Raw genomic sequence first — 16,165 nt, 5'->3', positions numbered from 1 at the left:
CGAGTGGCTCCTGCTGCACTTGTTCTCGTGGGGCCCCTGTGTCCACCCTGATTCCTGCTGAGTGAAGTCACATGGGAATTCCCTCGGGTCCCACCTAGCCAAGGCTCAGAGAACCCAGGCCAGCTGGAGCTGGGGTCTGTGTCCTGGGCTGTGGTGGTGCTGGCTGCTCACCTGCCCTCAGCTGCAGCCTGTGGGCATCACCGTGCCTGGTTGCAACCAAAGCCATGGTGTGTTCACATTCCAGTCTGTCTTTACTAAGGGATGGCTGAGGGTTAGTCTGTTACAGGTAGAAAGCCAGGCAGCATCCCATCTTGGCCGGTTCCTAGGACTGAAAACGGAGAGCTTTAGGGAAGCACAGCCACTTGGGGGCACTGTTGACTAGCCTGCCGCTGTTGCTACACAGGACGGGAAAGCTGGACTCCGACTAGCGGCAGCCCTGAGCACTTTCACCTTGCCTGTCTGCATCCTCTCTGAGCAAGAAGTGATAGTCTCTCGCCTCAGCTGTGAAGGAGGGATGTAGGGACCGGCTTGCAGGGTTGAGGGGTGATTAAAAGGGGCAGAGTTGATGGGACAGGGCCTGCAGCTTCTACACTGGCCATCCCACCTCAGGTCATCTCACCAGTACGTCCAGGGAGCCACCTGGTGACCTAAGTAATTGTTATGAATAATAGATCAATCAAGACCTGCCTGCTGTCCAGCAAGCTGGATGAGGCCCTGTGGCACCCAAACAGTGTCCGTTCAACAGCTACCCATGAAGGACATCAGGGAAATCACTGTGATAAACTGGAAACTCGTAAAGGTGAGACCCAGGTGCAGTGATCTCAGCTTTGCAAAGTCCATCTTCATCCACCTGCCCAGTTTCTAGGAATGCACAAAAACCTAAAGCGGGTAGACAGACATAGCTGGCACCCTTGGACAGGGGGGTCTCCACCAAGCTGCAGCCCTGGAGCCACGCCAAGGCCATCATTTTAACTAATTTAGGCACATGGATGGCACCCCTGCCTGAGCTCCAGCACCACCAGATTCTGCTGAGCCACAGTTATGCAGACGTGGACTACTGCAGAGCCTCTCCTTTGCAGCGGCAGGAAGACCCCTCTACTAAGCTCTGGGCTTGTCACTCCTGGGAGAAGGCCACTGCCGCTGCCCAGGGATCTGAGTGGGTGCCATACTAAGTAGCCCTGCTAGGCTGCCTCTGCAGGAAGGAGGAAGGGCTCAGCCACTGTGGCTGATCCATGGAAAGAAAGGTGTGAGCTGGGTCTCAGTTGCCTGGAAGTGGCCGTGACCGAGGCTCGGAACATTTCCCAGCACGCTTTGGCACCCATGGATGGACAGTGGGTGGAGACACACCAATGATGGCACAGTGGCAAGAGTCCAGGGGCCACGAGCAGAGGCCTCCAACCCACCCAGGCTAAGGGGATCAACCAGCTGTTTCCAGAAGCTTCTCTGAATACCTTTTCAGTTGGTGACAGCTGGAGGGCTGTGGGTGGTTTAATACTATGTGCTGGGACAAGCAGGGCCACCTCCATTTGCCTGTGGGCCTGCTCAGAAGGTTGTTCCTGGTCGGGCTTCCCACTGGGCACTGGCCTTCCTGATTGCCAGCCCGGTCAGTGCCTCCCAGGGTCAAAGCAAACTGCCCAGGTGAGCTCTGTGGGCACAGCTCTCTGAGGAACCCCATCTCTCCCTGGCCAGGTAACCTCTGAATTTTCATCTGAACCCCATGAAACAGACCCCTGAATCCCCGTGGGAGCTGCAGAGACAACGAACAATTATCTCTAGCCTCTGATCTCTGACCTCTGGGGGCCTCATCGCCGTTCTTGCCCTACTGCATGCATATGTGCTGCACACACGTGTAAATGCATGATAGTGGGCATATATGCTGTGTGACCTGGTGCACTTGTGCAAGTGTGGCTGGGCACTTGCATGCAGGTATATAGGTTACATGTGTGCACATGCCTAATTGTGGACATACGTGGTCTGTATATGACTTCAAGCACTCCACACATGTACCAGCATGTGATGTACACATGTGCACATGCATGCTTTATGTGAACTGCAAGTGCGCATATGTGAACACACTTGTACCCATGTATGATAGCATGTTGGTGTGTGTGACTGAGTATATACATGTGCATGGGTGTGCACACATACATGTTAAGGTGTACTTGTGAATGTGTATGCATACATGATGCAGGTGAACTATGCACACATATGAACATATGCATGTACCCATGCATGCACTGCAGGTTGGTGTACATACGTGTACATGTGTGCACACATAGATGTGTTAGGGTGTGTATGTGTGCATGTAAACCCACATGTGCAGGTGTTGGAGCGTGTGAGGATGCCTGTGGTGGGTGCGGGCAATATATCTTTTGGGTGTGGTCCTAGGAGGCTGAGTCGCAAACACTGAGCTAAGGTCTGACTCAGCTGCTCAGCAGGGACAGGAACAGCCCTCGTCATCTCCTCCTGCATCCTCTGCTCCTGCTGGAAGGCCTCTGAGTGGCCATCTGGTTCCCTTGGTCCCTTGCACCCAGCTCTGAGGATACTCCCCCAAAGCCCAGGCTCCTGGGTCCTCACTGGGGCTGGGACCCCTGGCTGCAATCAGGCTGTGCCTGTGCCACTGCTAGGCAAGGAGACCACATTGCAGCTGCATGGGGGAAATACGGTTGGCTCAACAGAACAGTGGGCACTGCAGCCCTCCTGATGCACCCTGGGCTTTGGACACAGGAGTCTTCTCAGGCATGGAGCAGTGCCTTCAGCAAACCCACACCTGCATGTCCCACTTGAGCCTCTGCTGAAAACTAGATGCTAGGGGTGCTGATAAGGAGCACCTGCATTCCCAGATGCTGTCCCAGCTCTGGAACACAGACAAGGGTGAGTCAGTGGGCTGCTGGGAGTCCTAGCCGTTCCCAGGGACCTTGCTCCCACAGAGTACCCACAGTGCCTCTGTCTGCCCTGCACCTGGCCTTTGGCTGCACCCCAGTGGGGTGGTGTCCGTCACCTGCCGTCAGCAACTGCAGCACCCGTAACAAGTAAGCCACCTTCCTACCTCTCCCTGTCTCTCATGTCCTACTTTTTCCACGTATCCTTTAAAAGATCCACCACCCTGCAGCCAGGGCTCACTCCTAGTGGCTCTCTGTCCCGTGCATCTCAGGGCTGCTTAGGGTCTCTGCCATGATAGAATAGTCTGCCCCTTGTCCCCCCAGCTCAGCTAACTCTGTGAGATGGAAGTGGAAAGGTGGGAGCTGGGTAGAGTCGTGGGTGGGACAGGTGTCTGACCTATTCCCAGCACCTGCCCACCCGCAGGTCCAGGTGAAGGTACCTTCTCCAGGGCCACCACACCATGCTTGGCCTTCCTTCTGGTGGTGTATGGGATGCAGCACACCCAGCTGGTCTTTGTCCTGCAAGCCAAGAGTGGGTGAGTGAGAAACCTTCCACCAGGGCCACACAGGCACCTCTGGTAGTGGCCCTGCCATAAACATGCCCTCAAGTGCCTGCAACTGAGTCCCAGCGCAGCAGGCATGGGGCAGATTCCTGTTGGGCTCCTGTCCTGTCCTGCTCCAGAGGGCTCTTCAGATACAAGATTTTTGCTGACACAGCCACACACGTCCCAGGCCCCAAACCAGGGGTGCAGGACAGGAGTCCCTCAAACATGGTGGCAGTGGCTCCCAGTTTCCCACTCTGCTCAGGGCCAAAACTGCCCACGAGGCAGCAAGCAGGCCACTAGTGCATGGATGCCCAGTCCCAGTGCCCCCAGGGAAAGGGGTGCAGGTCGTAGGAGAGGGAAGGGGAGGAGCCAGCCCTAGAGCCCAGCCAGGCTAGGCCTGTGTGGCAGCCCTGCCACGGTAGTCCTGGGAGAAGGCCCAGGCCAAGACCCTTGGACTTGATTGTCCATCCCCTGAGGCAGAAAAGAAAGCCGCCAAGTCGAATGCCCTGTGGTCAAATCTGTCACCAAGAAATGAGAAAAATAACTCTCCCACACATGGGAAGGACCAGGGAGAGCCCAGAGCTGGGAGAGTGGCCAGGGGCCAGGCCAAATTGAGGAGGCAATACAGCAAGGAGCTTCTGAGGGGGACCCCTGGAGCTCCTCACAGAATCCTTCCCCAGCTCCAGAGCTGAAGAGCAGGAGAGATGACAGTAAGGACTCCACAGAGGGCCACAGCAGACCACTGCCCACATCCAAGGGCCCACTTGCAAGGCCCTGTCCCTCCAAGGGCTGACGTCATGAGAGCTGCCCCTCCATATGCTTGTCCACATGTCCTCAGCCACCTGAAGGCCAGGTGTCAGTGTCACAGACTGATGGAGAAGTTTCTCCTTTACAACATTTGTTAGCAAATAAGCCAGCGTGTACTACACTGTTAATTCTGAGGGATGAGAGTGGGGTAATTGCCATTTTTGTCTCTTATTTCTCTGTGTTATCTAGAATAAAACAAACTAGATCCATAGGCCCTGTCAGAGACAGGCATCTTCTGACTGGGTCCTAATGTCCTTGTGGCTGAGGCTTAGGGCCGAGGGAAATCTTGGCTTTGCTGGTCCACATGGTGTCCCCTGGGAGGCCTGGGTCATCAGGACCAACGTGCCCTTTGTCCTAGCAGGCCTGAGCCTATGCTGAGAGGGGCCTGCCATGCCATGACAGCCACATGAGGCCTCCAGCCCCAGGGACCAAGGTGGGGCTTCTGCAGCTCAACTCAGAATGGAGACACCAGCACCACCCACTGTTACCTTCTGCTTCCTCTCATCCCTCTTTTCTGGCCATGTTGCTGGTGCAGGTGGGAGATGACACGTGGCTTCTGGAGTGAGGTGAGCTCTGGGGGAATCTGTCCCTAAACCCTTGATGGTTCATAGCCCTGCTGCTTGCCTCTCAGCTTCTGCAGCCTCAGTACGCACTGGGTCTCCTCATGTGCCCAGGGAGAAGAGGGCTCTGCCCCCTGCACACCTGGCACAGTGAATGCCCACAACCTGTGCCAAGGATAAGCCCCATCTGTGCCCAGATCCATCGCGTCACTCACTCATCTTCCGACAGGTCCCCTGCGTCCATCTGGGCCCGCATCTCCTCTCTTATGGCACAGGTGATCACCTGTGGGAGTGGCAGGGGAGGTTCAGGGGATGGAGTGTCAACCTGAGAGAGCTGTCCAATCCACAGGCTGGGGACAGAGACAGCAGAGAGGCCACCAGATAGACTATCAGGTAGAAACCCCCAGCTGAGGACTTTAGCCACAAGGTACACCCTGAGGTGGTCTCCATAGCCCCTGGACTGCAGGTCAGGTGATCTGGCCCCTTGGTCCAACTCTGCCACTGGTGACCCTCCTGAAAGGCCTTAGAACCTTAGCCCCTGAGTAGCCTTGTGGGGAGTTAATGGCCAGTTGTGGTCTGAGGGCAAAGGGCATAAAAGGTACAATCTAGAAGGAAGGACCTTAAATTTACCAACAGAGAACTTCAAGGAACTTGCAAAAAAGATGACTGCTCACTATGGCACAGAATCAGAGGGAGAGACCAGGTAACTGTTGTAAGGGCCCGGATAACCCAAAACAAGGTCCAGGACTCTGTTCTGAGAACTCTACAAACAGCCCTGGCTGGGGTGGTGGTACCACTGTGATTCCCATTCCACAGAGGAGGGTCTGGAAGCATGGGAGGTTGTGGAGTTTTTTGAGCAGTTAGAAGCAAATGTCCACATTTCCCAAGGCCAGATCTGCTAGCTCCCAAGCCATGCCATTCTGCCACACCAGCATGAATCCACAAGGGATTCTAGGGCCCATGGACAGCTCAAGGGTTGGACCCACATCAGTGTGGGTGTGCATGGGAGTGAGAAAGGGTGAGGAAGAAGTGAAAGTGTACCCAGCACTCCCCTGACAAGGCCACTCTTCGACTCCAGGGGTGTCCCTGGAGCTGCTTGCCCTGGGTCTCTGCCTCACCCTCCAAAACAGCCTGCGAGAAGGCACATTTCCAGAAGACCTTTCTGGCCTAGCTTGGGCAGTGCAGGCACTTTCCCCATGTGCAATTTGTCTTTCTTATCTGCAGGATTTTGTCTGTACCTCCTCAGCGCGATCTCCCAGGTCAATCTCCACAAATGCAGATGGTTTCTGTGGGTGGAAAGAAGGATGGTGAGTCTGGAGGAAGCAAACTCCTTTGGACTTTGAGGGAGCCAGGTCTGGGTGGTTAGCACCAGACCCACTATGCAGCCAGTGGGAGAGGGTGGCTCCTGAAAAGCTGGTGGAGGGGTGATAGCAGGCAGACTCTGAATTCTCCATGAGGCCAAGTCTGGCTGGAGACATGCTCCATGCTCACCCCTCCACACAGACCCCATCACATCCTGAGACCCCAGAGCCACCTTTGTCTTCTAGGCGCCAATGCCTCCAGGTGACAGGGCAATGCCAAGACCAGAATGCCTCTCCCATCCCTGCTCACTGGGGCATCACTCAGATTCCCAGAAGATGAGGGCACACACTGGGTAGCACGGTCCCATGGCCCTGTGTGTGGCTGCCCATGGCCTCTATCCAGGCACCATAGGTGGCCCAGAACCACACCAAGGCATGCCTGCTGCAAAGTCCGGTGACAATGTGTCCAGCTGTCTCCACTCCCCCACATGATCTTGGAGGGAGAGTAGATGCCACATCCTTTCATGGAGTGCCCTGTGAGTATTCCCAAGATGGCACCAGAGCAAGGGGTGTGGGCAGGTAGAGGCTCAACTCCTCTCAGGATCCCATGGTTGTAGTGATGGTGCTCACGGTAGTTGGAAAGGATGCCCTGCATCAGGTAGGAAAAGGGCTTCACCTACAGGCTCTCAGGGTGAGGAGGGTGTGGCCCAGCCACTGACATGACCCATAGACCACAAACCCACAGTGCCTGGTGGCTTGGTGGGACTCGAGCATGACGTAGCTGACTTCCACTGCTGAAGTATAAAGCGCTTGCCTCTTTTTCCAGAAGGCTGACCAGCTTCACAGGCTCCAGCTCCTGATCCTCCTGTAAGCCCAAGAGAGACACCAAAGTAAGTCCCAGGGAGACAGCAGTGTTTGTCCAGACACTGCACACGGACATGTGCTACTGACCTCAGCTTCCCTGGAGCACGGGCCCATGCCTTCCCGCTCCTCCTTGGTGCTGGCCTCTGTGCTGCTTCTCTCAGTCTCTGGCTGCAGTTTCCCACTGTTAGGGTCCAGGGTTCCCTGGGCATCCTGGTCTTTCTCCTTCCTGTCTTCCTCTAGGTCTACCTGACTGTGGGCAGGGAAAGAAGGGTCTGGGATCAGTGTCTCAATGAGATAGCTTCAGGTGATGTCTCTTCTCCCCCTTAGGCTGCTCCCATACTGAGCATTGGGCCCTGGAAGTGGGTAGCTGCAATGCCATACTGTGGCAGAGGGCCAGGACACAATAGTCCTCCAACCAGTGGTCTTGTCTGAGACAAGAGACACCTGACTGCCCCTGGTGAAGGGCAGCAACCTGCTTACAGCCCACTGGGCTCATTTACAGAGCTACAGCTAATGTCACTTGAACCAAGACACAGCCCAAGGGCATGGCCATCCATCAGCAGATGCAGGGCTTCCTGCATGGAGACCACACTCAAAGAGGCCAAGGTAAGATGGAAGGTGGAAATGAGGGACCACAGTGGCTTCCCACCATTACCAATTTGGGACTTGGTTGGCTGTGGCTCTCGACTTTGTGGACATGGTGGCGGGGACACATCCAGTTGTGTCATGGGTAGTAATGGTCTCAGCTCAACCCTGCCCCATACGTGACCATCCCCTTATGACCAGTCAGCTTTCCCTTTCCTGACTTCATGGTGGGTGGGACCCTCCCTGAGGCCTCTTGTAACAGCTGGGTCCCAATCTTGGAGCAATGGTGATGTATTGGTGTACCAGAGAAGCTCTGGGGCAATTCAGTGACTTCAGCCCCTTGACAGCTGGGGGAGGTGTGCAGAGGGTGAGGCCACCTGACCAAGTGGCCAGATGCTACCCTCCGAGTCCCTGCCATCCTGATATCTGGTCTTCAGTTAGTCATAGTGCTGCACCCCCTCCCCTCAAGATGAGCCTCTGTGGGCCCAGCAGACCCCAGATAGGATAACTCCTCCTCCCCAAGGGATCTGGGGAATGTTCCCTGAGATGCTGCTCTGACACCTTCAGGCCAAGCTAGCTGGGCAAATAGGTAAGGAGGTCACCGTTTCTTGGTCTCCTATTTCTGGAGCCCTGTAGATGCCCTAGGGGATGCTCAGTACCCTACAGAGGTAGACAAGGGTGCTTACCCACTGGCATCATCTGCATCCCTCCTTGGGTCATGGCTCTGATCTTCAGACTCTGAGAATTGAGGAGGGAGCTGGTCAGTGCCACCCGATGCCAATATATACCATTCCTGAGTTCCTATGGCTCATTACTCCGTGGCTACCCCAGGAGGTTCAAGGTCTCTTGACACTGCAAAGCACAGCTAAAGGGTTTCCCGCCTCAGCCCCAAGCCCATGTTCCAAACTCTGCCTGCCATCTCTACCCTGGGTATTTCCTCACTCCCATGCTTGGCCTGGAGCCTTGGGTCAGCCATCCTCCACCCACAGTACAAGGCTGTTCCCACCCTGTGCCTTGCATACCTGTCCTGTGTCCCTGCTCTGTGTCCCCACCCAGGGTCTTCACTCTGCTTCCTTGCCCTGCCCCCACTCCATGGGACTCACAAAGGCTCCATTGCCCCCAGTGAACATTTGAGGTCCAGTGTCTCCAATCCCCTCCCTTCCTCCCAGCACAGCTGCCTGGGGCAGAGTGGGTTCAGCAGGGGGCTTTCTCTTGGGGAGGACAGAAGGAAGTACAGAGGCTCAGCAGGAGTCCTCAGGGGAGAATCACAGGGCATCTTAGGTCCTTGTCCGTGGACCTGGCTGGGGGAGGGGGCCCTGTGGGGCAAGAGGAGCAGGAAGAGCTTCCTCTAGCCTCTATTCCTTGGTTGAGCAAGGAGTTGTGTCCTAGCGACCCTGGGGGCACAGGCCTCACGGGCTGGGCTTCAATGGGAGCCTGGGTGTGGGGCATAGCTAGCCTTGAAATGTTTCACACAGAACTGGCCTGGGGACACTGGGATGGAGGAGCCACTGCACCCTCTGCTGCACGTACCAACTGGCCTGCCCCTCTCCAAATGCCATTCCTGGCTGGGATGCTGAGTGCTCTACTCTTGTGAGGTCAGTCCCACCAGCTCAGCACACTGGGCTTGGGCTGTGTCACTACCACTTCTCAGCCCATTCATCCTGGGCCCCTGAGGAGGTGGCCGTGGGCTCTCTGCTTGTGGTTTTCAGAGGTTCACTTCCAAGGGTCCAGGCTGTGGTGCCTCTGGACAGCTCTCAGGGTCATAGTCCTCCCAACCCCTGTGACTCAGGACTCATCCTTGTAGACAAGGATTTTAACAGCAACTTCTACGGCCCTCAGCCTGCATATTCCTGTGCCCTGTGTATGTTAGGGCATGTGGAGCAGCCAGGCAGTCTTCTACTCTGTTCCTTCCTGCCCAGAACCCCCGCAACCCCACAGTTATTTTGGGTCTGCAGGTGCTCTCCTGGGGCGCTGTGCCCTTGCCCCCAGCTCCTCCTACCCGCTGGCATCCACCTGCCCCTCTTACCAAGCTCCCTACGTGGCCTCCTGAGGTGGCTTGGGGGGTCCCCCTTCTGCAGCAGGCCACCCACACTCTTGCTCCTCTGGAGTTCCGGCCCCTCACTGGCTGCTTTGCTGAGCCCAGGGGCTGTGCCTGAGGGTGGGGCCCCAGGGCCAGGCCGGTGTCTCCTGTGTGCGGCAGGGTCCTTCTCCATCCTGACTGTAGAGGGGGGCTGCCAGCACCACTTCAAGCTGAGGCCATAGCTGACACCCTGGCTGTGGTCTCTTCTCCAGGCAAGCAACCCAGTGTTGCCAGGGACCTGTTGTGACATCACTTCTGTCAGAGGTCAAAGGTTAGCCAGTCAGCACAGCCTTCCTGGCAGGCCCAGGTTGATGGCTTGCCCTTTCCCTTGTGGCACTTTCTGTTTCCTCCACTAGGAAAGGGAAGGGATGGGGTGGCCAGCCAGGGCCCACACTCAGTTCCTGCTGGAAGCCTCTACTAGTCTCTTCCTGGAGCATTCAGGTTTCTTCCTTTTCTTCTAGAATCAGGAAAATGAGCCAAGAATCCAAGGTGGTGGATGGGGGTGGTAACTCGCACAGCAGGGACTTCCCAGGGCAAGACTGGTGCCCATGTGGGAACCAGAGTGCAGGACCACTGCCAGGGGGCCAGTCCTGGAGGCTGGAGCTGAGGTCAAGGTGTGGCAGGGGCCACTCTGCCAAGGCCCCTCCCAAGCACACACATGGATACTGTCTTTTCCCTGTGTCCCTCAGGCCATTTCTGGGACCTAAGTGCAGCCATTCTGTTCAATAAAGCTGCACCCATTCTGTTCTCTGCAGCTGAACTTGGCCAAATCATATGATTTGTCATCAAATTAAAACTTCTCTAAAGGTGCTAAAAACAACTTTGCTACAAGCAACTCTGCTCACCACAAGATATCCATTATACTATGTCCTTCAGCTAAAGCTTATCTAGTTTTTGTAACTTCTGCTTGCTACCCTACAAAAAGACAAACTCTATAATCAGTGCCTGACTTTGGAGCTTATGCCTCTGGGGTCCAACAACCTTAACAAAATTTCCTTTCTTCTCCTGGGCTCCTGACTACTGTTGCCTCAATTTTCCCGCAACAGAAGAACACTGTCATGATGATTTAAGGCCGCCGTATGACCCCTTTCACCTCCATCTCCTCCCCAAAGTCTTTGCTTCCAAATGCCTTCATGCTCTGAGGTCTGGGTGTTGGCACTTCAGCCTCTGAGTTTTGGGACCACAACTCAGCCCTTGCCCAGCCTAAGAGAGAGTGTCTGGTACCCTGTCTAGTACAGTCATCCAAGACCATGGCCTGAGAATTCAGTGGACCTAGGGTAACAGGAGGAAGCAGGCAGAGTCAGTGTACCTTTCATATGATGTGGGAACTCATAAGGAAAGCAGATCTTCTCTAGGCTGAAGAGAAAGGATTCCTGGCAAAGAGCACTGCAGAGGAGGGGATTCAGGGAGAAAGGTCTGTGTGTAGACCTCCTCCTTTCCCAGTCCTCCTCCTAGCACCTGGGCTCTGCCCCACCTCCAGGGAAAAAAGGGTCAGAGCAGTTTCCAGCAGTGCTGCCTGGGACTTGAAGGATGCGTCTGCACGTGTGGTGACCTTTTGGAGAGCTTTCCTGCCGCCCTAGGGGACCTGTAGTTGTGTTCCGTGGGATTAGGTGCAGCTCTTCCTCACATCTACACTCTCAGATGATGCCCAGAAGAAAGCTAGGAGGTGCATGGAGGATACCTTACCTCGCCAGCATTCAATGGCCATATGAAGTAAGAACAGTGGCCAGACTGAGGCTCCACAAAAGCCAAGCATGCCCCATTCCCAGACTTGGGCTTCAGGCCTTGTGTCCTCCAGGACTCTGTCCCTTCCCGCCCACTCCTAAGATCAGCCTTCCTGCCTATTACTGACTTGCCACCCTGACTCTGACTGGCATGCTCAAGTGTGAGTGAGTCCCCTGGCCCTGCCCAGCCCTGCCATGGATACTCACCTTTGGTTGACCAGGCTGGCCAGGGCATGGGTACTCTCCAACCCAGCCAGGATTCACCCAGCAGACAAGAGGTCTGAGAAGTGGGGCACACATTCCCTGTCCCTATGCCTTCCTGTGGACAGAAAGAGCTGACCAGGAGCCTCTGTCCCTATGCCAGAGTCCTGGATGCAGGACCTTCCCTATGAAATGTCTGGACCCCTACTCTTCTGAGAGAACCATCTCACTGCAGAATTAAAAAGGGCTAGAAAATGAAAGTCAAATGGAGACAAAAAACAAGGAAATGAGAACTCCCCGCTACTGGGTGCCCAGCCCAGCTGTGGGCTCCACCCAGAACCCTGCACCCTCTGCTCCAGGGCAGAGAGCAGCACCCTGAGCCCTTAGGTGCCTTGTTCTCTCTGTGCTCAGGGTCACAACCTTGGGCTTGGTACTGCCCATCCTCTGTCTTCCCATCCTCGCTGAGCTGATATGCAGCCCAGAGCCCCACAGATGGCTGCACCTGCCAGAGACTGCTTACCTGTTGGGCAGGAGACAGCACCTGTCTCTGGAGAGATGCTACTTGTGACCAGAGATGGACTCACCTATCTTTAGAACAGTGTTCTCCACCATGGCCCCTGCACCCCATGTGGTTACCAGAGAGCCCCTTGGGAAAACCAAGACATCCCAGAAAGAATAAAACATCTGTTTTAATTGGCAGTAAAATACATCACAAATCATTAGTATTTTATAAACAGAAACATTAAGTTACAAATCCAAGTTAAAAACTACAGTTCAGGGCAGCCTGATGGCTGTGTGTCCACAGTTTATTTTCACACTTTCCTCCATGACTTCTGTGACTACACACAGTTACTGTCTGCCTCTGGGATTAAGCGTGAGTTACAGCAATTCTGGTGAGAATGGAGAGAAGTTTGCATGAGGATGCGCAGTAGTGCCCAGGATCCTCTTGCAGTGCCATAGTGATGTGGCAGTGGCAGTGTGGGGTCCGCCGGAGAGGCCCGCCTTGCTCACCCAGGACCCACCACGTGCCTGGGCCCAAGGATCATGGAGATGAAGTGGGTGCTACTTGAGTCTTCTGCAGGTCTGGGACATAGCAGGGCCCCCACAGGCCCCCCCCCATGAGGACCTCAGGTGGTGTTTGTGAGATGTGTCCCCTTCCATGTGTGTAAGTTTTGATTTTCTGAGTTACCTTATATTAAAGAGCAATTAAAAATGGTCCTTTATAAAAAGTTAAGAAAAATGCATTGAAAAATGTACATTTCTATTTTTAAAATCTTCCTCAAACTATGGCAAGCATGTAAAATCTAGTTTTAAACACTGTCCAACAGCAAAACAATGTGTGCTGGATGAGGGGGCTGAGTGATCACCCAGAGGAGAGTGGACCCACACCACTTTCCCTCCCCAGCCACTCTGAACCCCACAGAGTCTCTGAGGTTGGGACCTTTGTCCTGTTCTGCATGTCCCAGGCACAAAGCAGATGCTTGGGCCAGGAACAAAACCAACGGGAGCTGGGCAGAGAGGTTGGCCACTGGCTGCAGGGACAGCAGCTTTATGAGGAGAGAATAATGCTGTTAAGGCCTGGACATGACAAAGTGGAAATTCAAGGCTGGAGTCACATGGGTATAGAGACCAACAGGGCAAAGCCAGGGATGAAAGCACAGCTCTGCACAAGGCGGGGGTCATGCCGGCTGGACTGGTAGTGGCTCCAGGCAGGAACTGGAAGTCCACATTTCCAGGTCACTCAGCTGATCCCTGGATCCCAGGAAACCAGAGTGAGCAATAAGGCAAACGGGTTCATATTCCATAAAGGCCAGGACCACCTGCTCCTGGCGGACAAGTAAGGTGCATGGCAGCTGCCTCTTGGTTCTGGAGGGAACATGAATGCTTTTAAGGTGCCACTAGCCCACTGGTCCCATGTGCACCCAGAGCATGAGAGCCTCCTGTGTGCATTCTACCCACTCTGCTCTTCTTGGTTTAAGGAGGTCAGTGCATCCTGCTGTGACTCGCTGGTGACATCCGGAAGCGTTGTGAGTCTCACATGGAATGAGTGGAGACCTCTGACTGCTGCCTGATGTAGTTCTGGAAGCTCTTGTCTCCAATGGGATGCTCCCTGCAGGGGTTGGGGGAGAGTGTGAGGCACTGCTCCCTCAATGCCTGGTGTCCTGGTGCTCTGCAAGTTTTTACCTATTTATACCAGTGATATGAGTCCATTATGATCAGCAAAGGGAAGAGCAGAGATAGTCCAAACCCCTGATGGAAGGGAAGACCAGTGGCTCTGACTTGTGGCATGCTTGGCAGTATGTGTGTACATATTGTATATGTGTACATATTGTATATGTGTACATGTATAGATTGTGGGTAAAGTGTGCACACGTGCAGAATGTGCACATATAAAATGTGTGTGTACAAATACAGGCTGTACACAGAGTGCCTGTGCTGCAGATGTACATAGATCACGTGTGCAATGTGTGTGTGCGTGTGTGGATTGTGTGTGCACCTGGACAGACTGAATGTGCATTATGTGGGTGCAGCACAGGTGGAACATGTGCATGCAAGTGCAGTGAGCTCTAGGAGGCTCAGTCTGCCTCTGTGTGTTGCTGCTGTGGCTGTGGGCTCCTTGTTGGGTACTGGGGGGAATCTGACAGGGTCAGGAGCAAGGACAGGTAGTCCAGGAGCCAGGGCAGAGCTAGCACCCAAGAGGTGCTAAGCTTAATACTGTGGGCATCCTGGCCTTGGGTGATGCCAGTGCTATCTCTGACCCCAACGTCTGGGTTACGGCACACTGATTCAGGGGTCCAGGGCTGACCCAGCTGTCCAAGCCTGTGTGCCACTGGACAGGAATGGTGCCATAGACATCTGCTCATGTAGACTAGGGCCTCCCCCAGCCCCTGGCCATTTGATTCAGTTTCCCCTAACCCCTGTCCTGCTTAGCCTGCCCCAGCCTCTCAGGTTGTAGCTGGTGACTGGGGTGAGCAGCCTATGGGATGAGTCCTCCCTGCCACAGGCCCTGCCCCTTCATCCTCAGGACAGGTACATGGTCAGTCCAGAGTCATTCCTGTGCCCAGTGCTTTGGTGGCATATGACATGGGAGGCAGATGGGACCTGGCGAAGGTATGGTGAGGCCTTGGGGCTGGGACATAGGCCAGAGGGTCTGGAGGTGTGGTGGCAGGACCAGGCACCACCTGCCAGGCAGCCCTATACTCACTGGCTACCATAGCGTGTCTTCTTGAACTTGTCCCTCCGGTGCTGCGCATGCTCCTGCTCTAGGGCCACCACGGTGGCAATGACCTGCTTCAGCATCTTGTAGGTCTCCTGGGGGTCATCGATGAGGAATGTGGAGTATTCCTCCTGCTCAGGGCCGTCATACACAGACTTGCTGCCACAGGCCTCTGTGGAACAGCACAGGGTCAGTGTGGGTCCAGCTACCACCACCTATATCTACTTTCTGCTCAACCTCCTCAGAGCCCAGTCTCCAGAAAACACCCCCCAAAAAAGGCTGCCACTCACACAAGGCAGAACCAGGGGCTCGGGAGCTATATCCTCACAGCCAGCATGTGTGAGGGCCCCATGCACCAGCCCTTCCCTCGGGATGACCTGCACGTTGCCTGCACCTCTGCCAGAGGTGGGAAAGAAGATGTCTCGCCTGGGATATAGGCTAGTTCAAAGGCCTTGGCCACCACTTCTTCCCCAGCCGCTGCATGGCCCCCACCATAGTGTGCCAGAGCTGGCAACTGCCTGGAGGCTCCACGTCCCCCTGCAGAAAGCCTGTGTGCCCAGAACACAGTCCACACACGCACACACACATTGCATGTGTGATCTATGCACATCTGCAGCACAGGCACTCTATACAGCCTGTATTTGTACACACAGCGTCTGCATCGCTGTGGCCTCTGCACTCACCCTGCATCTTCTCCAGTTTGCCCATGTAAGAGCTGAACAGTGAGTAGATACGCTCCGTTTCACGGTCTCCATCAATGTCCAGCTGGATGTTTGCTGGGAGGCCGCTGCCAACACAGAAAGAGCAAAGAATAAAAATGCTTACCTAGTGGTGCTCGCCATCACAGCACTTTCTAAAGATCGCGAAAAAAGAGGCTGGAACAACCTGCATGAAAACCTAGCCCAGGCCCTGGTGGCCTGGCAGTGACAGGCTGGCTCTGGCCATGGCTGGGTATGAGGAAGGACTGTCTAGTCCTGGGGACCAGGACTCTTGGACCCACAGTGTAAAGTGATGAGCCAAGTGGAGCAATTTGGAATAGGCTCTGGGGGGCAACTGCTCCGCCCTGGAGGCCTGGGCCTCCTGTGGCTCTCTGGGGTAGACAGGAACACAGGGGACTCGTACCAGGGTCAGATTCTGCATACTTAAACCAGACACAAGGTCCCCAGGTCAATGCACTGTGAGGACTCTGTGACAGTGTGAAGCCCTGGTGACAAGTCACATGCTCATCCCTTCCAGGCGTCAGCACATGAAGCTGTCACACTCCTGCTTGGCATGTACAAGTCACACTGAGCCTCAGGAGGAACACTGTCAGCCCCAGGGGCACAGATGTGGAGTGGGCACTCAGGCCACCCTACCAGGCCTGGTAGAGGTGACAGTCTCCGGCCCAGTTTGGCAGGAG

The 16,165-nt window shown here is 55.0% G+C and overlaps 2 protein-coding genes across 6 annotated transcripts in view; both read right to left on the bottom strand.

Moving 5' to 3' along the window:
• Positions 1-232: 232 nt before the first annotated feature.
• Positions 233-9,862, bottom strand: LOC102026067. The gene is made up of 8 exons (XM_005373922.1): positions 9,571-9,862; positions 8,231-8,282; positions 7,047-7,209; positions 6,910-6,960; positions 6,033-6,080; positions 5,010-5,077; positions 3,323-3,401; positions 233-328 (listed from the first exon to the last, which is right to left on the bottom strand). The coding sequence occupies exons 1-8, from the start codon at positions 9,755-9,757 to the stop codon at positions 323-325; spliced, it is 654 nt and encodes a 217-aa protein (XP_005373979.1). The 5' UTR covers positions 9,758-9,862; the 3' UTR covers positions 233-322.
• A 2,356-nt stretch (positions 9,863-12,218) lies between these two features.
• The window catches only part of Rasa3 (RAS p21 protein activator 3), an 84,373-nt gene continuing 80,426 nt past the window's right edge, over positions 12,219-16,165 (bottom strand). For all 5 annotated transcript variants that reach the window (XM_013515439.1, XM_013515445.1, XM_005373923.2 and 2 more), the window contains 3 exons: positions 15,450-15,553; positions 14,755-14,938; positions 12,219-13,659 (listed from right to left, as the gene is read on the bottom strand). In XM_013515439.1, the coding sequence (XP_013370893.1) occupies positions 13,584-13,659; positions 14,755-14,938; positions 15,450-15,553 (364 nt within the window). In that variant the 3' untranslated portion in view covers positions 12,219-13,583. The remainder of the gene's footprint in view (positions 13,660-14,754; positions 14,939-15,449; positions 15,554-16,165) is intronic.

The sequence above is a fragment of the Chinchilla lanigera genome, unplaced genomic scaffold (genome assembly GCF_000276665.1).
Source record: "Chinchilla lanigera isolate Chin_1 unplaced genomic scaffold, ChiLan1.0 scaffold00003, whole genome shotgun sequence".
NCBI lineage: Eukaryota > Metazoa > Chordata > Mammalia > Rodentia > Chinchillidae > Chinchilla > Chinchilla lanigera.
This window is presented reverse-complemented; position numbering and strand designations above follow the sequence as displayed.